Below are 25,138 nucleotides of genomic sequence, written 5' to 3'. Positions count from 1 at the left end.
GATGCAGCAGAATAGATCTCTCTGGTCTCATCCGTCAACCCTGGTACTTCACACTATCACGTGGAGCAAGGGACGTCAACACAGGGGCAGGAAGTCGATTCTGATTCTTCAATTATAGCTACGCTAATATGCTAGAATGGCTTATCTGGAATTGACTTTCTGTCCTTGTGTAGACCAAGCCCTAGAGCCAAAGACTGCCACCCTTACTCAGACTAAAAAGTATCTTATTACAAGAGTAACTAAGTAACTTTACAGAAGCATTACATTTCTACTTGACATAAATATAGAAGAATCTGTCTCAGAAATCAGAGCTTAGTATACAGCCATCAAAATTTGCAATAAAATATAGGCATTTTCCTTAGTGAATTATATCACATAACAGCACATTTCCCCAACTTCTCCCCTTATCAGACCAGACCTCCCCTTAGTACAGGGTTTCTGTTGTATTCATTGGGGCGTGGTTGTGACTATACAGTGTGTGGAAGAACATACTATATAGCTGCATTTCCCCTCTGCCTTCCCCATGACTATATCCATGTGTCAATGGGCTTTCTGTTTCCCTTTGCATCTCATAGGCTACGTCTACTCTACAGCGATCTTTCAAAAGAAGTCCTTCTGGAAGATCTCTTCCAAAAGAACTACTTTTGAAAGCGTGCGTCCACACACACAAAAGAACATCAAAAGAGTGATCTGCTCTTTCAAAAGAGTGCATCCACACAGCCCCTGCTCTTTCAAAAGAATAGCCCAGGGATCGAAAAATCAGGCAGCATTAGGACTGCTATTTTGAAAAAAGGGCCTGTGGACCATCTGCACATTTTCTTCCAAAAGAAGCTTTCGAAGAAAACCACTGAAACAGGGGTGGAAGAGCTCTTTTGAAAAAAGTGCCACATTCTTTCAATTTAATTTTGAAAGAACACTTCTTGCATGTTGATACTTCACTGGATATTTCAAAAGAGACCCTTCTTTTGAACAATGTTTCAAAAGAACTTGCGAGTGTAGACACGGCCATAGAATGACTGAAGCGTATGGGGCTGCGACTATATCATCTTTGCTAACTTGTCTGGATTGTAACAAATATGGCGGGTGGGAGTAGGTGCATGCAATGTGTCGTACTTGCTTTTTAGTTGCCTTTGGATAGCAACTTTTCTTTTGAAACCGTTTTTGCTGTATTTATTTTCTGTGTTGATCATTTTACTGAAAAATACCTCCTGTCTGTATTTACACCTGCTCTTATTTTATTATCCTATCATAAATGTAAATGCGTCCACTCAAGTAAATCAGCTTTGTAATTTGAAAAATGTAAAGTTTTGGTTTAAGTTACTTATTGCAGACATTATGTATTTGACAGTTGCATATGAAAAAGCTGCTTGGCAGATTTTTAGCTTGAATCTCTGCCAGACAACAATAAAGTGCAACCCAATTCCTAAAAACGCCCAGGCTATAAACTATGTGTCATAACCTAACGTGCATATAATAAAGACAGGCTGACAGGGATAATAAAGTCTACATGTTACTGTAGCCACACAATGCATGCTGTAACTGGTCTATAATGTGTTTTGTCCTTCATGTCATGCAGCCCACACATCATATTCCTGTCACAGAGTGTATTAACTGGAGGGAGCCATCTCTGTGGAACACGTCTGTGCCATGAAATAGCTCATGCTTGGTTTGGATTGGCCATTGGTGCTCGTGATTGGACTGAAGAGTGGATAAGTGAAGGGTTTGCTACCTACCTGGAAGATGTATTTTGGGCAGTAGCACAACAGGTATGAAAACAGATCACCATTTTGTTTTATAATGCAGAAATTAAGATGCTCTGTAACTGAACGTCTTTAAATGTATTAAATTGAGGGAAATTACTTTAAATCTCTATTTAAAAGTACTGTGTTCTGAGGCTACTTCTGTTAAAAAAAGTAGATTCCAGTAGCATCATAAATTGGTTTAAAATTCCGTATTTCTACTTTGAACACAAATCTTTTCAAAGGTATAAATTAGGGCTTGGCAACCAAAATAGCAAAGAGTCATTTTTTTCCAAATTCAGGAAAAAACTCAATAATTCAAGAGCTGCAATGCACGTGAATATGAGACGGTCCTTAATAAATAATGTCAAACCATATTTTTTGTAATCCCTATTTTAAGAACAGCGCACACAGTGATTTGTAATATGATACATGTTCATTGGAGGACTTCACAAAAGACGTTCACAGGGGAGGTTTAGGTTAGACATTAGGAAAAACTTTGTAAGTGTCAAAGTGGTTAAACATTGGAATAAGTTACCTAGGGAGGTTGTGGAATCTCCATTGCTGGAGATATTTAAGAGCAGGTTAGATAGACACCTATTGGGGATGATCTAGATAGTGTTTGGGCCTGCCAAGAGGGCAGGGAACCGGACTTGATGACCTCTTGAGGTCCCTTCTAGTTCTAGTGTTCTATGAAATGTTTTACATTTTCTCTCGATATTGCATTTTTATTGTTGGTGAATTTCCCTTTGCAAGTGAGACATAAAGGGAGCCCAGCTGAACATGATATCAGTGCAAATGATTGGGTCCATACAGTTTGAAATTCACTGTTTTCATCTTCGATTTTGCTCTTTTTGAAAGCCATTCCAATTCCACTTTAATTATGCCAATTTTATTTCAGGCTAAATTTCAGTTTTCTTTCTTAAAATACTTGTTGCCCTTCACAGCGGAGATGCCACGCATTTCCTTTTCAAAATCAAGACTTTATTAGCAACACAGTCAAAACACAGATACAGTATCATATCCCACAATACACTGCACATATTAACGGGGGATTTAGCTCATGTATCATTTGCTTTTTAGATATGAGTTGTTCATTTTTGGACTTTTAAACATTCACTGTTTATTGAAAATAATCAGAAGGTTGTTTTTTTTTAACTTTGCAATTATAGTTTTCGGAGCCACAAAAGAAGTCCTTAAAGAGCCAAATGCAGCTCCAGAGCCACAGGCTGCAGATCCCTGGTATAAACTGTTGCATATAAAGAACTAAAACATATTTTATCATTTGTCATTCACTTAAAGACCCACTAATCAAAATTGCCCCGCTTCTCCAAATGCGTGCTCTTTTTTGTCCTTTCCATCCATCTAATCACCGTTCTGAGCACTACTGAAGTCAACAGCATTGGAGGCCCTCTGAGCCCAAGAACTCTTCGGCTGTGGCCACACTTGGCCTAAACTTCAAAATGGCCAAGCAAATGGCCATTTCGAAGATTACTAATGAGGTGCTGAACTGAATATTCAGTGCCTCATTAGCATTAGGACGCTTCTGTCTGCAGCACTTCGAAAGCGCCGCTTTCGAAAGCATGTGGCTCGGTGTGGCTACATGGGGGTCCTCTTCGAAAGGGCCCCACTTCTTTCAAAATCCCCTTATTCATTTCAGCGGAGGGGAATAAGGGGATTTCGAAAGGTGCAGGGTCCTTTTGAAAAGGACCCCCATGTAGCCGCGCTAATCCACGCGCTTTCGTAAGCGGCGCTTTCGAAGTGCCATGGCTGGAAGTGTCCTAATGCTAATGAGGTGCTGAATATTCAATTCAGCGCCTCATTAGTAATCTTCAAAATGGCCATTTGCTTGGCCATTTTGAAGTTTTGGCCAAGTGTGGCCACAGCCTCCCAGGTTCAGTTCTGTTTAGTTCATTTTGTAAAGTGCCAGGTGCACATATGGCACAATGTAAAATCAAAGGCTGTGGTTACACTGACCCAACCGCCACAGTAGCATGTAAATCAGCGGTCTCAAAAATGCAAATGTCCATTCATTTGTATATTCACTCACCGGCAGACGCTGCTGCTGGCACAAAAAAAGCTGTGTAAATGTGGCTCTGCTGGCAAAATCCCCCCTTTTTCAACAGCCTCTTATGCCTGATTTTTTCCAGGCATAATTGGCTGCTGGCAAACAGTGGGGTTTCGCTGGCAGAGCCTCGTTTACACAGCTTTTTTTGTGCTGGTGGCAGTGTCTCCCAGTGAGCAAATATGCAAATAAGTATCCATTTGCATTTTCGAGACTGCCTATGTGCATACTGCTGCCGGCAGTTCAGGTCAGTATAACCATAGCCAAGATAATTCTCACTGGCCATCTAAATTTTTGGAGAGGGAAAGAAAGATGCAGCTCCTGTCTAGCTGCGCTCCCTTCCCATCCTCAAACTGTTCTCTGAGTCTCCTGTCTTTACTATCACACCCTGTTGCAAGCTGCTTCTCTTCATTGCTGCTACTCTGTTTTGAGACAGCTGAAAGCATTTGTTCTGTCGGAAATTTGGTAGACTTGGGCAAGGAATGGGCAACAGAAATTACAACAGGATGATTTTATTCCTATTAATTTACAAGGCTATAAAATTATTCTTTTTAATCCTGGGTAATTTTGTTGCTGTGTATTAATGGTGTTAAAATATACTCTATATACTCTATATTACCTCACAGTAACTGCAGCTCAGACTGAAATAGAGAATGTGAAAGCATTTTTCTGTAAGCAGAAATCAGAAGCTAATTCATTTGTATCTAACTAATTGGCAAAATGTGCTTTGTTTGTGTGTGTGAGGGGGGAAATCAACAAATACAATTTCACCAGCATAACAGAAATAGTAGGAAAGAGAAGTGAAATCAGGACACAAAATCTTTCTGCTTTCAAGGCTGGGAAGTGTAAAGATGCAGTGGGAACCAATATGCCAGGTATCTACTGTATACTGTACCTTCAGGTCACATACTGCCAATCACTGAGGGGAAAACATCCTGCCTATCTCCCTCCTCAAGCAGAAATATTTAACTAACTAGAGATTTGATACTCCCAGTGAGGCTCCTGTTTTCTCTGTGCTGGCCTTAAACCATTGAAAAGCTTGCGTTTTTCAACAAGGGTGTGGATGTTTGTGCCATCCTCTGCTCCTCTTACATTTTAAAGAGAAACAGAACAAATCTTTCCATCAGAAAATCACTGACCATTGGGGAAAACAACAAACAATGATCTATGTATTTGTGTACTAAGCAGCTGCCACATGACGAAGCAAGAGAGCAGAAGGAGTTGAAAGCTTTGCTACGCTGGAGACGGCTCAGAGATGAGGTGCAGAACTCTGAAGAAGAACTGCAAGTATTAAGGTAAAAATACAGTGGCATATTCTTTTCCTTTGCAAACATGATCTTTCTCTCTGTCTCCCACACACTTCCTCCCCTGCATCCATCCATTCGTTCTCCTCCAAAGGAAATACATCCATATCGTCTGATTACATCTGCACTTCCTTATTTCATTCTGAAGAAAAAAAAACAACCCTAATTAAATTGAACTAGGTTACTCATCTTCTCAATTATGTGAATTTTAAAGGCTTTTAAAACGTGGGTTTGTGTTTGCTAAAAAATGTTTCTGAACATTTTATAAGTGCTTCTGTTCAGGAATATAGCAAGAGGCCATTTCCTGAACAAAGTTCCTTGTTAGAAGCAGTAGTAGTTGCTTTATGTTTTGGTTGAAGGCAAGCACAAGGACAAGGTACAGGATCTAACTCACAGGCTGAATAAACACTTAAGAACTAGAAGACAATGCTTAATTAAAATATGTATATGTCTTTTATTTGGTTAGTAACAACTGAGATTTTCAGGATGTATCTCAGAAATCTAAGCTAACAATGAACACGTCAAACAAGTGGACTCTTGCCTCGCTAACAATGGCACAATTGTGGATTGTTGTGATGGGTTTCTTGGGGGTGTGCTAAAATTCTTTTACCTTGAGATAACTGGAACAGTAATGTAACTTTTCCACAGTGCACAGCTTTTCTCACCACACCTTGTAGCCAAGAAAATAAGGCTTGACAATTCCACCTCCAATTAGTCCTTTGTTACCCCATATGTCAGCTTGTAGTTTATGATTTGGAGTATTGTAAACAACATACCTTCCCACTAGGGCCTGAAAGTTTTTCTCTCTTGAACTCATGTTGTTCACAATAAGCAGAAAAAGTTCTACTTCATGAGCTCATTTTGCCCCAGTCAGTGTTATGCCCCAGGCTGTGTCACCAGCTGTGCATAACTGTGCTCTTTTTAGTAGATCTGTTGATGCTTATTGATGAATTGTACATCAGACTTGTAAGCAGGGTTAGGCAAGTTACACATTTGTAAGTATGCAGTTTGATGATTGGTACAAACACAAAGCAAGCCTTATCGCTAGCTACCATACAGCTGCTGCCAACACAACAGCTGATTTATATATTTAGACTAGGAACCTGGCTTCTGGCGATAGGTAGCTTATCTATGCATTGGCTTTCCTTTGTTTCAGTGTTAAGGAATTGTGTTTGTCTTGTTTTACATTAATTATACAATCGTTGCTTTTTAAAAATGTGTGTGGGCATATGCATGTAGTATAACCGTTTTTTTTAAATAGGGACAAATTTCTGTCCCTTATTTGACACTGGAGAAGGGTTTACTTGTCTTATATTTTGCCCTCTGCACCCCATCCCTGCTGAATATCCCAGTCTCTTTATATCTTTCATGCTACTTGCCTTCCTGCATGAATGTGAAACAATCAGTCTCTTCACAGACTCTGTCACTATTATATGTTATAGTGTAAGTTCCATAAAGGCAGCTCATTCGTCTGGTGATCACTCCCGTCTCCTTGATTTCTGTGGTCTTTTAACTGCTCTCAAGGACATTCTAGTGGACAAAGCAGGATTTAAATGTTTGCCACTATTTATAATCTGAAGTAGGTCTCCTGTTTTTTTTTAATTGTTTATTGCATATTGTCCCTTTCTTCTTTAAGTTTCTATGTAGATCCCATTCCAAGTGTGCATGTGACTTACACGTGCAAGTTCAGAGTCTTTTGACACACAATGGCCGTGTCTGCATGAGCCCCAAACTTTGAAATGGCCACGCAAATGGCCATTTCGAAGTTTACTAATGAAGCGCTGAAATGCATATTCAGCACTTCATTGGCATGCGGGCGGCCGCGGCACTTCGAAATTGATGCGCCTCGCCGCCACGCGTCTTATCCCGACGGGGCTCCTTTTCGAAAAGGGGACTTCGAAGTAGGTGGGGCCCTTTCGAAAAGGAGCCCCGTCGGGACGAGACGCGCGGCGGCGAGGCGCATCAATTTCGAAGTGCCGCGGCCGCCTGCATGCCAATGAAGTGCTGAATATGCATTTCAGCACTTCATTAGTAAACTTCGAAATGGCCATTTGCGTGGCCATTTCGAAGTTTGGAGCTTGTGTAGATGTAGCCAATATGCCCTGTGTGTCTTCATGCTTCTGGGTGAGGATGTAACAGGGGAGTGACCACAATGCCCCCGCAAGCCTCCAGTTCGCTCTCGCTGCCCATAGTGTTGAGATGAAACCCAGCAATGCCCAGCCTGCTGCTCCTTCATGTTATCTGATTTTTTTCTCCTGAATTATCATCCATTTTATTGATAGGGAATTGTTTCAAAACCCTCATGTTATGTATTTGGAGGCACTTCCAATTGATGCCCACCATGACATCATCCTTGTTGCTTTCGCCTCCAATCTGAACCCAAAGACTCTTGACAGGCTTTTCTTCATTTTCATACAGGAGCTCTGAGCAATCATACTACTCTTTTACATACAGTGCAACTCCTCCACCTTTTCTCTCCCATCTGTCCTTGCTGAACAGTTAATATCCATCCATGACAGTGCACTAGCCATGTGAGTTACCTCAACAAATCTCTGCTGTTCTAATCTTTGACTGTACCAGGACTTCCAATGCTTCCTATTTCCCAAGCTTCTTGAGCTGGTGTGCAGGTACCTAAGATAACTAGCCGATTTGCCTTACTTTCTCAGTATGAATCAGGAGGCCTGTCCTACTTCACCCTCTCCTTCTGTTTCCTCCCAGTATCCAACTTACCTCAGGGTTTAGGTCACCATCCTTTGAGGAGCCTAATTTAAAGCTCCTCACTAGGTTATCAAATCTTCCTGAGAAGATGTTTTTTCCTTTCTTAATCAGATGGATCACATTTCTTTCTAGAAATCCTTTTTTTCCTTGGAACAAGGAAAGTTTAATGTCTACCTCTACCTGTGCAATCATGTATTTACCTCCACAGTTTGAGGGTCCCTTCCTGGATCTTTCCCTTCGACGTGGAGGATGAACAAGAACAGGACTTGCACTTCTGTGGGATGACGGGGTTTCTGGGCACAGCTAAGAAAATCAACCCACGGAGGGTATCTTTGCTTAAATCCAGTTCAGTTGTAGCCCCAGACTGGGATTTCCTTCTCACAAAGGCAAATCCAATCAGCCACAAAAGTACCTCTGCCAGCTCCACTGACCAACCAGAAGCCACACAAGCAAACCCACAGACTTCCCAGCTGCTATACCAGCCCAGCCGAGTGACCCCCAAACTCAGGTGAGAGATTGTTAAATCTATTTCACCCAGTCCACACAGATTCTTTTGGGCCCCAAAGTGTCCAGCTGCAGTCCCCAGTCAATATGTACTTGGATCTCACCCAAATCACCATGCTTACCAATCCTTCAGATTTAAACATCTAAAGGTTTATTAATAACAACAAAAAATTAAAGAAAGAACAGGGTTAGAGAGAAAAATTGTTAAAGTGATACTTTACATACATTTATTGCAGCTATTGATGCAGGCCAGCAGTGTTACACACTGATTCTTGAAAGTTACTGAAAGTCCACCCTGTAAGGGATATGATTACAGGTTACATATTTTTAGTTACTGGAGATCTGGTGAGCTGGAGTCAGTATGCTGGAACATGGATCCTTGGAACAGGAGCAAAGACAGGAACAAAAGACATAGACTTTCCCAAGATGGACACTGCTACACCCTTTTGTAGTTTTCGCCTGGGGAAGGAAGAAACCCTTTCTTCTTCCCATCAGGGACTCGAGGGTCAATGTCATCAGACCCAGGAGAGCTGCTGCGACAAAAGGCCCTTGATCAGTGGTTTTGCTAGCATGCCCCTGTCATTTACATGCCAGGTGGAATGGATATCTGGGCATCTGATTTAAATTCCTTTGCTCAGCCCAGGTCACCTGTTAAGTGGGCTGCTTTCCATTGACGCATCCCAAATTTCTGAGATGTGGATTCGATGTCTGAGTCTTTGTTTATAGTCCATCGTCCTATCGTGATCTTAGCACTAAAACATTGCTAATACAACTACAGAGCTAAAACCTATGACTCTACCTACAAACATGATACAGACATGCAAGTAGCATACACAGATTCAGGGTATCCTCAGCTTTCATTAGACATCTCACATGGCCCCTGTGGCACAATATTTGGTGCCAATAGATACAACTGACACACAAAATTTCTTCCAAATCCAATATAAAAATCCAGTCATGTGACAACCTCAAATGCCTTTATTCTTCTTCTCAGAACCATGAGTCTGCAGTAACCTGTTGAAGGTCACTGTTTGCAGTATCAATGGCATAGGAAATGGCAGTGGTCTGATGGCTCGATCAGTCTCGACACTATGTCACATCCTCAATTCTAGTTCCCTGCACCCAGCACACTTCTTGAGTTTCTTGGTCTGGGTGGAAGATGACTCACTACATACCCCTTTGGAGGGAGTTCCTGACCACCAACCTGTTTCCTCCTCTTTGGAGTGGTGGTCATGGAACCCCACCACTTAGACAAAGCATTCCTTGCCTTCTGGCTGACGCGGGTTCTCCTGATCCCTTCCATTGGATAACTTCCAAACTGTGCTCTGCCATGGTATCTGTGCAGAGATCCTGAGAATGGTTTTTTACCTCTATCTGCTTTGGGAGTGCATGAGTTCTCCTCTTTCTTCTTCTGGAGGGCACATGCTATCAGTTTTCTTTCCCACTTCGCACTGCCCTCTCTGATTCTTCAGCATACTGTGCCTATGCTGCCAAACTCTGACTTTTATACAGAAAGTGTTCATTTTCTGTGATGCAAGACAGAGTAGATATTTGGGCTTCTAATCCTTTAGCCTTCACTTCCAATATAGAGACCAGCTTGCACTTTGTACAGACAAAATCATTCTGTCATCTGGAAAAAATACGTCACAACAGCGGGTGATTCGCTATCCATGTAATCTTCGTTCTAAGATTTTTCACATGTTGTATTGACGGCTCACAGAAACATGAAAGACCCCCCCAAAAAAATAAAAAAAAACTCGGTGGGAATCCTCCCTCCCCTCAGGCAAACTTTGGCAAAAATAATTGCCTGTCCTCTCTTACCTGCTATTTCACTGTATAATGTATAGTGTGTCATTGTTTTTATTAATTTTAGTTTATGCTGGTTTTGCTAGTGCTTTTTATGTAACCTATTGTAGAAGTAGGCAGCTATCTAGATGAGTTGATGCACTGCTGGAAGATCTCTGCTTACTCCCGGGAGTACATGTACTCCTAGTTGAGAACCACTATCCTAGCCAGAGAAGATAAAGTGCTACTCATGATTAAGGGTGAGATTCTGTCATGGGTATTTTTAACAAAAGTCAGGGACAGGTTGTGGGCAATAAGCAAATACTCATGGAAACCTGTGACCTGTCCCTGACTTTTACTAAAAATCCAGGTGGATAGGGGGCTGATTCAGTCTCACTGTTCCTGTGGTAGGGACTGCCCACCACTGTTTCATCCCCTAGGGTGCTGAGCTAACTGCAGCTGCTGCCCAGCAGGCTCAGGGTCACTGTTTTGGTGGGCCTGGAGCTATCTTCCGGTCAGCTGTTCTACCGCTGTGGGTGCTGACCTAACCCCAGCCTTTTCTTCAGCCTGGGAGCCGCTGCTTCAGCTCCTTCTGAAAAGCAGCCACACAGTTCTTAGAATGTCATAACATCTGTAACCTCTGTGACAGAATGGAATGTTAATATGCCAGAGCTTAGCATCAGTGAAAAATCCTGGAGCTATCCTTACAGTACAGACTGAATTGAGCTACTGTGGGTGTGTACTTTCAACCAAAGGAGATTGCACATAAACTCTTGGCTGCAAATGCTTAAGAATGCTTTCCTCCATCCACTGCTATTATCTTTGTCTTGCCCAGGTTCATCTGTTCTTCATTCATGTATTGACCTCATCCTCATCTACCCACTTATCTTGGTGGGTGGTACTGGTATCATTGCATGTGGGGAAGTATGGCTAGAGTGTGTATCATCTTCATAGTTCTGGTCGTTGAATCCAGGTCATCTGACTAGTTCACTTAGTGGCCGTTTGCAGAGGCTGAATAGGATCAGACTGTGAATTGATGCTTGTGAGACCCAAGGATTTTTTGACAAAATGGGGTTTCATTAGAAAATGACAGGTACTCAAACCTGAAACATGTCACAAAAACGTATTGGGTTTGATGACCTGCTGAACCACAGGCTTGTTTTTGTGAGAAAATTGGGACTGTCTTCTGATATGTGTATGAAATGTAAAGGTCTGAATACCTGCATACTAGAAATGACTTTGGGTTAGATAGTTAGATGGTTCACAAACCTTATTGGCTTATGTAACTACTGCTTGAAAAACTGATATCTGATGTACCAAATGCTTATTTTTTGTGCATGTTTGCCGTGGCCATTAATAGGCTTCGCTTAAATGTTATGTACTCATTAGCAAAATAAATGCCAGAAGAAGCTGAAAATTTTGATTATAAGTAGGGCTATTCAAAAAAAAAAAGAAAAAAAAGTAAGAATACGGTTGAGTGAAAAATTGAGGTTTTAATATCGGTTTTCTTGCTGATGTGAAGTGGAACCAAAACCTTTTGAAATAAAATAGAGAGGAAGATAAAAAAAAAAAAAAAACTCCCCAAAATAGCCCGTGATTACCTGGGATGCTAGAAATCCAGGTTGAAGTCCTGCTCAGCATCAGATGGAGCAAGGAGTTGAGTCTTTTTCCCCCATGTATCCCAGATGAGTGCCATAACTCAGTGGTTCTCAAAGGGGGTCTGCAGCCCACCAGAGGGTTGGAAGCCATTTCAGGAGGTCTGCCTAGCAGGAAACCTTAAGCCCAGGTATCCCATGGGGTTGAATCTCTGAGTCACAGGGCTCTGAGCTTGGGCTGACATTTTTGATATGCCACTTAGCTACAGTCAGTGGATTAATATTTTTTTTAATTTGTTTCAAATTCTTTCTAATTCTCTCTTGGTTACTGTTGAATTTGAGCCAAATTTAAGTCTGATTCTTTTTTTGCAATATTTAAATCAAGAAAAGTACAAAGCATTTTGAGATGCTGTCAGAGAAAACAACAACTGAGAAGGGTACAAGTGTGTAATATCCAAGGCAGCTGAGATAGGTGAAGAGGTAGAGAGTTGGAGGTGTCTATCCTGACTGGAAGTGAGGGGCATTACTTGGTTATCAGTCACTTCCAGTTCCATGAAGTCTTTTGCTTCTTCATGGGCTTTTCTGCACTTGCCCCCAACTTTAAAGGGGGCATGGTAATTAGGGTGTTGGGACATTACTAATGAAGTGCTGCGGTGTATGCAGCATTTCATTAGGCTAATTCTCCCCCGTGGCAACTTTGAAGTGTCAGACTTCGAAGTGCCAGCTTGCGTGTAGCCACGGACACTTTGAAGTGCCTGCACTACTTGTAAGTGCCTTTAGTCCCCAAAATTTTGAGGAGTAAAGAGACTTCGAAGTTTGACACTTCAAAGTTTCACACTTCAAAGTTGCTGCAGGTTAGAAATAGCCTACTGAAGTGTTGCATATTCATGGCAGCACTTCATTGGTAATATCCCATTGCCCTGATTAACATGCCCCCTTCAAAATTGAGGGCAAGTATAGACCCAGCACATCAGTCCAATCAAACAGGACCCTTGGATGCTGGCAGTGTTGGGCAAACTGCATGGGGATCATCCTGCTGGGAGAAGACTCCAACTGGAGCAGACCAGCTTCTTTTGCTGCTGGAGAGCCAGGCCTCTAGCCAAACTTTTATTCATTAGACCAAGCAACCACCCACAACCTCAAGTTCCCTGCAGAGACAGGAGACACTTCTCTATGTAGGTCACAGAATCACACTGGGTTCCTGGGAGCATGCCCTTTAAATTGTAGGAGTCTTTGCAGCTGCAAGATTTGCCTACACTCTGAACTAGCTCTCTATTCATGTTCTTTTTAAGGTAAGAGGAGCTCTGGTGGTGTGATATAGGGCTTTGCAAGTTTATTCCATTAGCATGAGCTGTGCATTGTGGCCCGACCTGAAATCTAGGCTTAGTAGAAATCCAGGTGCTTGCGCACCAGATGAGAGCACAGTGCCATCTTCACAGCTACAGCACACAACACATGACTAATTAACTACTATGCCAGCATTGTTGGTGAGTGTTGTTCACCACTATGGCTGAAAGTGTCCACACACGTGCATTTTATTTCACCACCACTTCCTGACATACTGCAGCTCATACAACCACCGATTTAAAACTGAACAATTTATTTTTAAGAGCTTCTGGCATACTAATTAAAGCACACTCATGTATCACAGTTTCACTGATATATCACTCAGAATCACTGAGGTAAAATGTACTACATGAATTATGGAATATGGATTAAATATTGTTTATAGTTTAATAGTTCTTAAATGCAAATGCACACTCTTTGCTGGAGGGGATGGTTGAGAGAACTAGAAATAAAGTATGTCCCTTTTATCTTTAGGTGGCTGATGACTGGTTATGAGTTAACTAAAAGTATTTGTTGTCTCTTCATTGAATTAAGTACAATTGGCTGCTTGTGTCAATTTTGTTGCAATGAAAGCAGGGACCAAGATTTAAAATGGGTATTGAGACTTGACTTTGAGGGGTTGTCTATGTTTACCAGAAGATGGACATGCTGGCGGTCAATCTTCTGGAGTTTGATTTTGCACATCTGGTAAAGAGGTGGCAAAATTGACCTCTCTGGGCTCAGGTATTGACCCCCTATACTCCATGCTATCATGTGGAGTTAGGGATGTTGAAGCAAGGCTATAGCGGCTTGGTCTTCACTAGGAAAGTCAATTGATTCTGGTACGTCGATTCTAGCTACGCAAATGCTGTAGCTAGAACTGCATATCTGAAATCAACTTATTTCCCTAGTGTAAACTTACCCTTACAGCGGGTCTGTCAGACACATATTAGTGGTGTTCAAAAGGAAGCTTGGACTGCTGCTGACTGTGCTGTCCCTATTCTGTAGCAGGGAAACTTGGGTTTAAGTTTCTGGAACTGCTGTTTTGGCATCTTTTGCTAGTAACTAAACTATATTTAGAGTCTCTGGAATATTTTTATGGCACATTGATAGATTCCTAGGTAAGTGTTGTCTAGACCTCCTTAGCCACCTAGTGGTCTCAGTGTGGGACATGTTGAAAAGGAGTTTAAGAAGAGGAATAATTAATTGGATTCTTCAGTAGTGTGGTAGTGGTATGGAAAACCTCAATGCATTGGCCTTGTAAATCCAGGGTGGTGAGTTCAATCCTTGAGGGGACCTTTCCATGGTCTGAGGAAGGTTAAATTAAAAAAAAAAATCTCTCAGGGATGGTGATAGGTCCTGCTGTGAGAACAGGGGACTGGATTCAATGACCTCTCAAGGTCCCTTCCAGTTCTGAGATATGTGTATCCCATTTACAGAGGAAAGGGAAAAATTGCATAATTAGTTGTTAGTTTTTCTTCTCTGTGGTTCAACTTATAGGACTTCTTGCCACTAACAACTAGTATTGGGTTCTGTCATGCCTATTAAAAATTGGCAGTCTGAAGATCCAGTACTCAAAAGTTAACATAGTTTGAATTTGTTCTGGTTATTACGGTCTGTCTGAGTTAGAATCCCAACAGCTCTGAGTGGCAGGCTCTTTGTTTAACAGCTTTGGTTGTTTTTTTTTTTGCTGACATGAAAACAAATGACAAAGCAAAGAAGAAAAAGAATGGAAAGCTTATGCTCTTCAGTAATGTATTAAATGTAAATGAAAGAGGTTATTCATTCTTGCAGGTGTACTCTTGTGAGCTGTTAAGCTGTGTTCAGGTATGAAAAGTAAAATATTCAGCCAAGTGTACTGAGTTCAATATCTTTCCTTCCCATATGTCTCCATCTCAAATATCCCTTATTCATAATGTAATTCTGCTGTCTACGTAGTATCTCTTAATGAAATTCCATATAATATGATGTCATGTCTGGAAGGGAAGAGCAATATATACCAGCTTAGTGTTGGCTCTCAGTTAAATCTCAATTGATTATGCAAGGACACACAAAATTACAGTAGAGGGATACATGGCTTGTTATTTCTACTTCTTTTTGCATTCCCCAATCTGTTTCAGGGATTCTCAACCCTTTTCTTTTAAAGGCCCTCAATATTCCATAAAAACTCCACAGCTGGGTGGTGGGAGCTCCAGATTCAGGGGGATGCTTCTGCTCTGCATGGCTGGGAGGGGACTCAGGAGTTCTGCAGGATCGGAGGCTCAAGGCGTTTACCCTGCAGAGCAGGGTTGCAGAGTTTAACACCTTGGGCACAGCGGGTTTTGCTGCAGGGGTCTCATAGGCAGCTTGGGGCTTCAGCCTCCTGGGTCAGCTTCTGCCAGGACTCAGCACACTGGAGCTCAGGGCTTCAGCACTGTAGGGTGCCTGGACCCCAGGTTTCAGCCGCAGGGGGCATCAGCGCCAGTGTTCCCTGTACACTGAATGTGTGGGTGGCCAACCAGGAGAGATTCAGGTGCCGCCCAGTTGATTACCGGAGCACCCACAGCTGGTAGCCTGTGTTTTTGTGGTGGTACATATGTGCACATGCCTTGGTACACATAACAAAATATATTTTGCCCATGGATGGAAAAAATTAACAGGAGCACTGACCAGGACTTGAAGTTCCAGGCCCCGGGCTCCAAGCAGCCCTGTTTGGTGGACACCCTGAAATGGTTTCCAGTTCTCCAGTGGTCCACAAACCACCAGCTGAGAACTGCTGAGCTATTTATCACAAACTGAGATCCAGAGTAGCATAAAGACTAATGCGCTAGTGAATAGTGTTTATAATTTTGGGCAATGAAAATTTGTAATATATTAATTCTTCACTCTCTTATCAAAAATGTAATTGATTTGCAATTGTTTTAGGCCAAACAAAGAGAACACAGGAGAAGTGAGTGAATCTGGAGCATGTACAATCAAACATGGTCTTAACCCAGAAAAAATCTTCATGCAGGTTCATTACTTGAAGGTAACTGTACAAAACTGACTTAAATGAAACATACAATGTTATCAATACATTTTATAAATTCTTATTTTTGTATATCCATGAATTAATAAAATCATCTTTCTCTTTGGTATGAATTTCTTACAGGGCTATTTCCTTCTGCAGTTTCTAGCCAGGAGGATTGGGGAAGCTACATATTTTGAATTTTTAAGAAAGTTTGTGCAAAAGTTTCATGGACAACTGATCCTTTCTCAGGTACTCTGCTTGTGTTTGTTTGCGAAATTGTTGAAAAATAAGTGACTTTTTATTTTGACTATTTAAATCACTGATTTTAAAAATTTAAAATGTGACTAGTAGTCAGGAAACTTGGATTCTGTTTTAAGCTGCAATGTGAATTCAGTTTTTCCTAAAGCAAGTCAGACTTCACTTCTGTCCCTCATTTTCCTTATATATAAAAAGGAGATGAGGTTTACAGTCATTTATAAAGCACTTGGAACCTTACATAAAAAGCATTCTACAGGTGGTATGTATGTATAATCATTATTCAGTTCTGCATGGCAACAATGGGTGTGAATTGAGATTATCCAGCTCCAGACATACAGGCCTTAATCATTTGAATTAAGAATATATTACCATGGCTACGTCTACATGTGAAGCCTACATCGAAGTAGCCTATTTCGATGTTGCGACATCGAAATAGGCTATTTCGATAAATAGCGTCTACACGTCCTCCAGGGCCGGCAACGTCGATGTTCAACTTCGACGTTGCGCAGCCCAACATCGAAATAGGCGCAGCGAGGGAACGTCTACACGCCAAAGTAGCACACATCGAAATAGGGATGCCAGGCACAGCTGCAGACAGGGTCACCGGGCGGACTAGCGCTTCCGGGGCAACAGCTAGCCGCTCCCTTAAAGGGCCCCTCCCAGACACACTCAGCCTGCACAGCACGCAGTCTGAGGAGCCATAGGCACACAGACCCCGGGCACCGCAGTCATGGACCCCCAGCAGCAGCAGCAGCAGCAGCTAGAGGTCCACCCAGCCCTCCCGGCAGGAGCAGGGCTTGCCCTGACCCATGCCATGTGGGAGGCAGCTGAGCACCTCCTTGCCCCAGGGGAGGAGATGCCCCCAGGGCAGCAGGGCTCAACCCCTTCCCCTGCAGCACCCCGCTCCACCCCCCACCTCACACGCTGGCGGCTGTGGAGCTACCCCACCAGCACCGACTGGTGAGAGCGGCTGGTGCTTGGGAAGTGGGACGACGACCACTGGCTCAGGAACTTCAGGATGACCCGGCAGACATTCCTGGAGCTGTGCCAGTGGCTCACCCCCGCACTCAGGCACCAGGACACTGCCATGCGGCATGCCCTCACGGTGCAGAAACGGGTCGGCATCGCTGTCTGGAAGCTGGCCACTCCGGACAACTACCGATCCGTGGGGCAGCAGTTTGGTGTCGGAAAGGCCACCGTCGGGCCTGTCTTCATGGAGGTAAGCGAACCCACGGGGGGAGGCCAGGGCAGGGCAGGGGGGCCAGAGCAGGGGGGCCAGAGCAGGGCAGGGCAGGGCAGGGCAGGGGGGCCAGGGCAGGGCAGGGCAGGGGGGCCAGAGCAGGGGGGCCAGAGCAGGGCAGGGCAGGGCAGGGGGGCCAGGGCAGGGGGGCCAGAGCAGGGCAGGGCAGGGCAGGCCCACGCACACCCTGCTCACCCCTCATTGGGGCCGTCCCATGTGCTTTCTCTGCAGGTTGTGCGTGCCATCAACGCCATGCTCCTGCACAGGCTCGTGAGGCTGGGGGACCCAGATGCCACCATCGCCGCCTTTGCCACCCTGGGCTTCCCCAACTGCTTCGGGGCTCTGGATGGGACTCACATCCCCATCCGCGCCCCGCATCACAGTGGCGGACGATACCTCAATCACAAGGGCTACCATTCTGTCGTCCTGCAGGCCTTGGTGGACAGCCGGGGACGTTTCCAGGACATTTACGTGGGCTGGCCTGGCAGCACCCACGACGCCCGGGTTTTCCGGAACTCGGGCCTGTGCCGCCGGCTGGAGGCGGGGACCTACATCCCCCAGAGGGAGATCCCTCTGGGGGACACCACCATGCCCTTCTGCGTCATCGCAGATGCGGCCTACCCCCTCCGGCCGTGGCTCATGCACCCCTACACGGGCCATCTCTCCGCTAGCCAGGAGCGCTTCAACGAGCGCCTGAACCGTGCGCGCCAGGTGGTGGAGCGCTCATTTGGCCGCCTGAAGGGACGCTGGAGATGTCTCCTGACCCACCTGGATGCAGGCCCCAACAAAATCCCCCAGATTGTGGGTGCCTGCTGCGCCCTGCACAATTTGGTCGAGAGCAAGGGGGAGACCTTTCTGCAGGGCTGGGCTGCGGAGGCCGGCAGGGCCGACGTCCAGCCACCTGCTGCCCCCAGTCGGCACGTGGACCCCGAGGGGACCTGGGTCCGGGAGGCCGTGCGGGCCCACTTCGACGACCAGGCCGCGGGGTGAACTCTGCCCAGGCCCCCTACTGCCCGCCCCTTCCTCCCCCACACTCCTGCCCCAACGCTCACACCATGGAGCACCCCACCGCCCCCCCCTCCACTTGTCCTGGACAAATGACAGCACGCACTTGTGGCTGAACGTAAAATTTTTTTTTTCTTTCCAAACCTTTTTTTTTTGGGTGTAAATAAAGATGTGAACCACAAACAGAAAACTAGTTACAAATGTTCAACAAAAGCAATATGTACAACAATAAAACAAATCAAAGAAACAACTCTGTGCCATAAATAATAAAAAGAAAACCAGGGAGGAGAAAGGGGAGAACTATTTACATGGGGGGGATGGGGCAAACGGGGGGACCAAAAAAACAGGGTGCAACTATATACAAGGGGGGGGGGGGCACGTCCCGGGCACCTCGCCCCTATAGCCCGGCACTGGGCGTGGCCGGCCGGGAGCCCCGCCGCGCTCGCAGCCTGGTCCGTGGCTGGGTGGGAGCGGGCTGGACCGGAAGGTATGGGGGCCGGCAAGTGTCAGGTGGCTCCAGGGGTCCCTCGGCGCTCCGGCCCTCGTGGGTGGGTGGCGGGGCGACGGCGGACGGGCCAGCGACGGGCGGAGCAGCTGGTGGTGGGGCTGCAGGAGCGGGCAGGGCGGGCGATGGGTCAGCCGGCGCGGCATGGGGGGCCAGGTAGTCCACCAGGCGGTTAAATGTCTGCATATAGGCCCGCCATGCCTCCTGGCGCCAGGCCAGCGCCCGCTCCTGCAGCTGGAGGTGCTGCTCCGCGACCTCCAGCTGCCCATGCAGGATGTCCAGCAGCTGGGGTTCCGTCACCGGTGGCGGTTGGAGGCGCGGGGTCCGCCGTCTAGCCCGCCGCGGGGCCGGTCGGTCCTCGGCCGAGGGGGTGCCCTGGAGCGATGGTCCTGGAGGGCTCTCCGGGACAACTGATGCCTCGCCGGCGCTCTCTTCCGGTCCTTGTGATGGTGCAGGTGCAGGACACAGGAGAGGAGGGGGGGAAGAAGAATGGAGACAGGCGTTAGTGTGGGCCCCGAGCCGTGGCCTTTGTCCACCCAGCCCTGTGCTGCAGGTTCCCCATCCCCGTCCCCGGGAGATGCTGCTGTGATGGATGGGGTTCAGGGGTCCCCCTGCCCTGCACCCCGTCCCCTGGTGGGAGCGACTCTCACTTCACCCCGCAGGGTCTGAGAGCAGGAGAGGTTTCTTAGGCCACAGATGGCCAGTTTCTGGCAGCACCAGTTGTCGGAAGAGACAGTCCTTCCAACCCGTCGTGGGGAGAAGGCCCCAAGGGGTGCCCCTCTGGGAAGCAGCTTTCCCCCTCCTCAGGCTGGCTGCCTACCAGCTCTCCCTTCCCCTAGCCTCTACCTGTGGCCCCCGCCCTCGACCCCCAATTCCAAGCCAGCTCGGCTCCTCCCTCCTGTTTGTTCAGGGCAGAGGTGTCACCTGCCAGCTGTAGCGCCAGGATCATCCTTTGGCCCTGGGAGCTCTTCGGCTCTTGTGGCTCATATGTAGCCTGAGTCTCCCTTTGGCACTCCCCCCACTCCATCACATGCTGCTGCTGCGGGGTGTCCCACCCCCTCCTCCCGGGGGCCCCTTGAGGTTCCGCTCCCCCCTGGCCCGGGGATGGGGCATGGCACTGTCATGCGGGGTGGGGGGGGGGCACGGGCTGATGGCTGCAGTGCTGTGAGGGCCATGGCCCTGGTGTCCTTGGGGCCATGGCCATGTGAGCATGTGGGGGGCCCTGGACACATCTCTCTTACCCCCGCCCCTCAAGCCCAGAGGTGTCCACCAGAGAGGGGTACCTACCTGTCAGTCCGCTCCCACGGTCCGGAGATCCCGGGGGTCGGAGGCCCTGCTGCTGCTTCGGGATGGCAGGAGGAGTATCTGCAGGCTGGATTGTGCGGAGGAGGAGCCCCCCTCCTCCTTCTCCTCCTCCTCCTGCCACAATGTCCCGGGGATGGCCTCCGGGGGGGGCCCCCGGGGTGCGGGGCTTGCCTCCGGGGCGGACTCCGGCTGCAGGGCCTGCTGGGGCTTGTCGGCTGAGGTATCAAGAGTGGCTGGAGGGGAGGAGGTGTGCCGGGAGCCCAGGATGTCCCTGAGCTCCCTGTAAAAGGGGCAAGTGACGGGGGCGGGCCCAGATCGGCTGGCCGCATCCCGGGCCCGGGCGTAACCCTGCCACAGCTCCTTGACCTTACTCCTGACGTGGTCAGGAGTGCGGGCAGGGTGACCCCGGGCAGCCAGGCCGTCGGCCAGCCGAGCGAACGCATCCGCGTTCCGCCTCTTGCTCCCCATTACCTGGAGCACCTCCTCCTCGCTCCAGAGCCCCAGCAGGTCCCGCAGCTTGGCCTCTGTCCAGGAGGGGCCCCGCTGCCGCTTGCCAGCCTGGCTGCCCTGGCTCCCCTTGGGGGGGGTCCCCCGGGGGCGCTGGGGGGGCTGCCGGCCAGCCATCGCTGCTCTGTGGGGCTGAGGGTGCTGCAGGCTGCCCGCGTGTGCAGGCTGCAGCCTGCACGTTGCCTCAGCTTCCTGCAGAGGAAGGGAGGGGGAGGGGACCTTTAAGGGGCCGCTCCACGTGGCCACCAGTGAGCTGAGAGGCTGGAGAGAGCGTCTCTCAACCCCCCAGCTGATGGCCGCCATGGAGGACCCAGCAATTTCGACGTTGCGGGACGCGGATCGTCTACACTGTCCCTACTTCGATGTTGAATGTCGAAGTAGGGCGCTATTCCTATCCCCTCATGGGGTTAGCGACTTCGACGTCTCGCCGCCTAACGTCGAAGTTAACTTCGAAATAGCGCCCGACGCGTGTATCCGCGACGGGCGCTATTTCGAAGTTAGTGCCGCTACTTCGAAGTAGCGTGCACGTGTAGACACAGCTCATTAGTGGTTAAAAATAAATACTATCAATATACTGGATGGTTCCTATCCTGCTCCCCTGAGGTCACTGGCAAATATTCCTTTGAAAACAATGAAAATAGAAATAGGTTCTTAGTGTAATTGACAGTTGTGAAATAATAATAATAATGGTAGTCCATCGATCTGATGACAAAATTATTATTATTATTATTATTATTATTACTTAGTGCAATTGACAGTTATGAAGTACTGTATCCGATCTTATAATAGTATATAGTCCATTGTTCAGTCACAAAAAACAAGCAGTCCTGTAGCACCTTAAAACTAGCTATTTTGTTTTCGGAGTGCCTTGAAGCTGCATTGCTGTCAGACTGACTCTTGTGCACCCATTTATTCAGGTACAAGAACCTATATCAGACTTTGATGTAATAAAAATAACCCCATTACATATAGCTACTGTAGTATGGGACAGAACCTGCATTTGTATTTGTAGTATTGGACTTTGAAGATTCTATGCTTGTACTTGTGTTTGGAACATTGCTAGCATAATGCAGCAGTTATGTGTGGAGTACAAATGGGATGATCAGCAAGTGCAGGAAAAATTGTGAAAGTTAAAAGTGGCCTTAAAATCCCTTATGAAAGAGGATTCTTTTTAAAGCTAAGCTGCAGAATTTCAGGGAAGAAACTTGTTGCCTAACCGCTAACTGTATCTGTTCAGAATTACCAAGTTCCTTAATGTATCTTGCCACAGCCAAAAAATAAATCTGGGGAAAGCTGTTCTTCCATAACTAGCTAACTGCCTCAAGAAAAGAACAAACTACAGGATGAACCTTTTGAATCTGGACCACTCTTATTTGGCAACATCCCTAACCTGACATGATTTTAGCTAGCTGGACAGCCACTTACCATGGGTGTGGTCCTATAAAGTTAGTTTCCAGCTACCAGTCCTGGCTGTCAGTATTCTGTGCTTTTATTTAGCTGTAATTTACCCCTAAATGTCTTCTAAGAGCCCATTAAGTACTGGAAGTGTTGGCAATGCTGCTAGACAATATCAACCTGCCATGGTCCAGCAGATTCTCTCGTTCAGCATCGGTCCGGTCCCGAGGGTGCCAGATGAGAGAGGTTCAACTTGTAGTGGTACTTATACCCATTCTTTAGTTGTATATACACTGAGTACAGCTCTACTCCTTGAGGGAACACTGGGAGCTCTAAGGTAGGTAAGGTTCCCACTTCTTACAGCTGTTTTGCATAACAGGCCAATTAGACTTGCTTGAAGAAGTTTTAATTGGCACAGTGTAAAAAATACCAATCACTGTGGGACATTTGTCTACATATAAGGCTCCCTAGTTGTGACCACCAGTGCTCTAATGTTAGTACCAGCGGGAACCTTTTTTGAAAATTATAGCAAGAGAGCAAAAAGCTGTCTAATACAGTAAGCCCTTTGGAAGCGCTGGAAAGAGAGGCTGTTGAACTCTCTTTTATATTCAAATTTGACACATTAACACATGGTTTGAACTGGGATGGCATTTTTCTTGTCATTATAAGGACTCTTTTACATACTTTGTTTTATCTAATTCTTGACTCCCCCACCCCCTTCCTTCTGCCCCTCTGCTCTCTGATTTGCTCACCTTGATAATAATTTTTCTGATTTGTCAGCCTTGATTACTATTTTTGGTTCTCTGTGCCTTAAATATTGAGTCTGTTCTGGAATGGCTATGGTCTGAAGAAGTGGGTCTGTCCCACGAAAGCTCATCATCTAATAAATTATTTTGTTCATCTTTAAAGTGATACTAGACTGCTTTTTTGTTCCTTTAGAAGCATGGTTTTGATTTGCGCTTAACTCACATTAATGCAAGTTAAGTGCAAATAGAAACCACACTGCCCCCACTCTAGCTCCCAGCTTCCCTAGCTGGGGAGCCCAGCGGACGCATGGCTGCCCCCCCGACTTCCTCCAGCTGCCTGCTCCCCCAGCCAGGGGAATTCTGGGGATCTCTCCAACCTGCCCCCAATTAATGCAAAATTCAGTTCACATGGAGGTTGCCCAGGATGCAGCCTCCGCAGAAATCAAGGAATTACTGTATCCTTAATTTGGTGGCAGAAAAAAAATACTTCATTGGGGTAGAAAAAGTCAGCTTGTTGCAGTTAGAGCTACCAGTCTGACATGAAATCAGCTAAGCTAGTAGTATAAATACTGCAAAATGTTGGAAGGTCCCAACGTGTCATCCTAGTCTGATCATATTGCAGTGGTGCAAGTAATTTACTAGTAATGTCCACTCTCACTCCATTGCTCTGCTGTACAATTTGAATTTGTAGACTATGCAGCTGTTCTCTCACAAGCTGAAACGCTTTGTGCTTATTCTCATCCTAGAACTGTTTGTAATAGTTGGATATGAATTTGATGAGCCATATATGAGTTAAGGGTGAATATATAGCATTTTTCCTCTGAGATTCCTCAGACTCATTTCTAATTTAATTAATTCAAATAACACTTTGTTTTAAATCCTCAGACTTGGCTGTGTGGGTAGTCAATACTGAGGAACATCTGCTTTCCTTTGTTTGAAGATGCTTGATTTTGAAATAATAAAGTTATAAGTATTTTCTTAAAAATACATCAGTCATAAGCAGTGTATTTTCTTGCCCCAGAAAGACACCCTGAAGTTTGATGCTTTGAGCAGTCATAACTGCCTGTGGTTGGGAATCAGAGGTAGCTGGAATGAGTTACAAAGCCACTTTTGGTGCTTTCTGAGCAGTTAATCGGGGCCAAATCCAAAGTTACTGGAAAGATTGAACAGGAGTTAGCTCATACCTTTAGGCAGCAATCAGTGTACATATCTAGACACACATACCTAGTATCTTCTGTTGATTCATCTTTGTTGTGTAACTGATAAAATACAAGGAGTGATAGTTATGGTTAATTCTGAATTTGTTCACTCTGTTTATTGAAAACCTCAACTTTAATGTTGCATTTGTAAAGGTATTTGTCATATAATTGTAACAAGGCATACATGATATCAGAAATAATTAAGAAAAGTTGATAAAAAGTTCTATTTTGTCAGGTTCTTACTTGAACACAAGTGTTCTACCCCATTGAAGCAATAAGAGGTTTAAAACAAAGACATAAGTGGCAGATTTAAATATGTTGTACTTTTACCTCGTCCAAAACAATTGTGTTTCCAGCATTGAGAGTTCTGAGAAAGAGAGTAAAAACTAACCGTGCAAATAATTACCTACTTCTGAATACAAGTCTTGTTTTCAGTGATATTTGTAGTATTTTTCCTAGAAGAGAGCCAAAGGTGCAAGGAAATGACTTCAGATGTGAAACATTAGTTTGGTTTTTTCCCTTCATTTTGATTGCCAGCGCTTAGCATATTTTTAATCGTAGTTTTTGTTTATTTTAGTTGAGGTAATAATGCACAAGTAAAGCAAGTCTGGAATTTTTTACCACCTTTTAAAAATAAATCTTCTGTTTTACTTTATATGGGAGAATTCATTTAGAAAATGCTTTGAATTAAAATTTTATAATAAATGGAGTGATATAGAAATAAATTAAAATGCGTAAAAGTTCCTGACTTCACTAGTGCAGTTAATTTAATTGTTTAATTTGATGGTGGAAAAAAAGCAGAGTGGCAATCAAATTGTTGTAAACTTTAATTTTCTTATAGTTCTGTCTTCTATAATAATAGCCAAGACCCAAACTATTCCCTCATTCTGCTTAGGCTCTAATTTGGCATGGCACAAAAAGAGTCTTGCTTAAAAACAAACAACATTTTTTAA

The 25,138-nt window shown here is 45.4% G+C and overlaps 1 protein-coding gene across 11 annotated transcripts in view; it reads left to right on the top strand.

Annotated features, from left to right (window-relative positions):
* The window catches only part of AOPEP (aminopeptidase O (putative)), a 436,790-nt gene that overhangs the window by 193,113 nt on the left and 218,539 nt on the right, over window positions 1-25,138 (top strand). For all 11 annotated transcript variants that reach the window (XM_074995130.1, XM_074995128.1, XM_074995129.1 and 8 more), the window contains 4 exons: window positions 1,577-1,766; window positions 4,993-5,099; window positions 15,941-16,043; window positions 16,167-16,274. In XM_074995130.1, the coding sequence (XP_074851231.1) occupies window positions 1,577-1,766; window positions 4,993-5,099; window positions 15,941-16,043; window positions 16,167-16,274 (508 nt within the window). The remainder of the gene's footprint in view (window positions 1-1,576; window positions 1,767-4,992; window positions 5,100-15,940; window positions 16,044-16,166; window positions 16,275-25,138) is intronic.

Source organism: Carettochelys insculpta, chromosome 5 (assembly GCF_033958435.1).
Source record: "Carettochelys insculpta isolate YL-2023 chromosome 5, ASM3395843v1, whole genome shotgun sequence".
Taxonomy (NCBI): domain Eukaryota; kingdom Metazoa; phylum Chordata; order Testudines; family Carettochelyidae; genus Carettochelys; species Carettochelys insculpta.
This window is presented reverse-complemented; position numbering and strand designations above follow the sequence as displayed.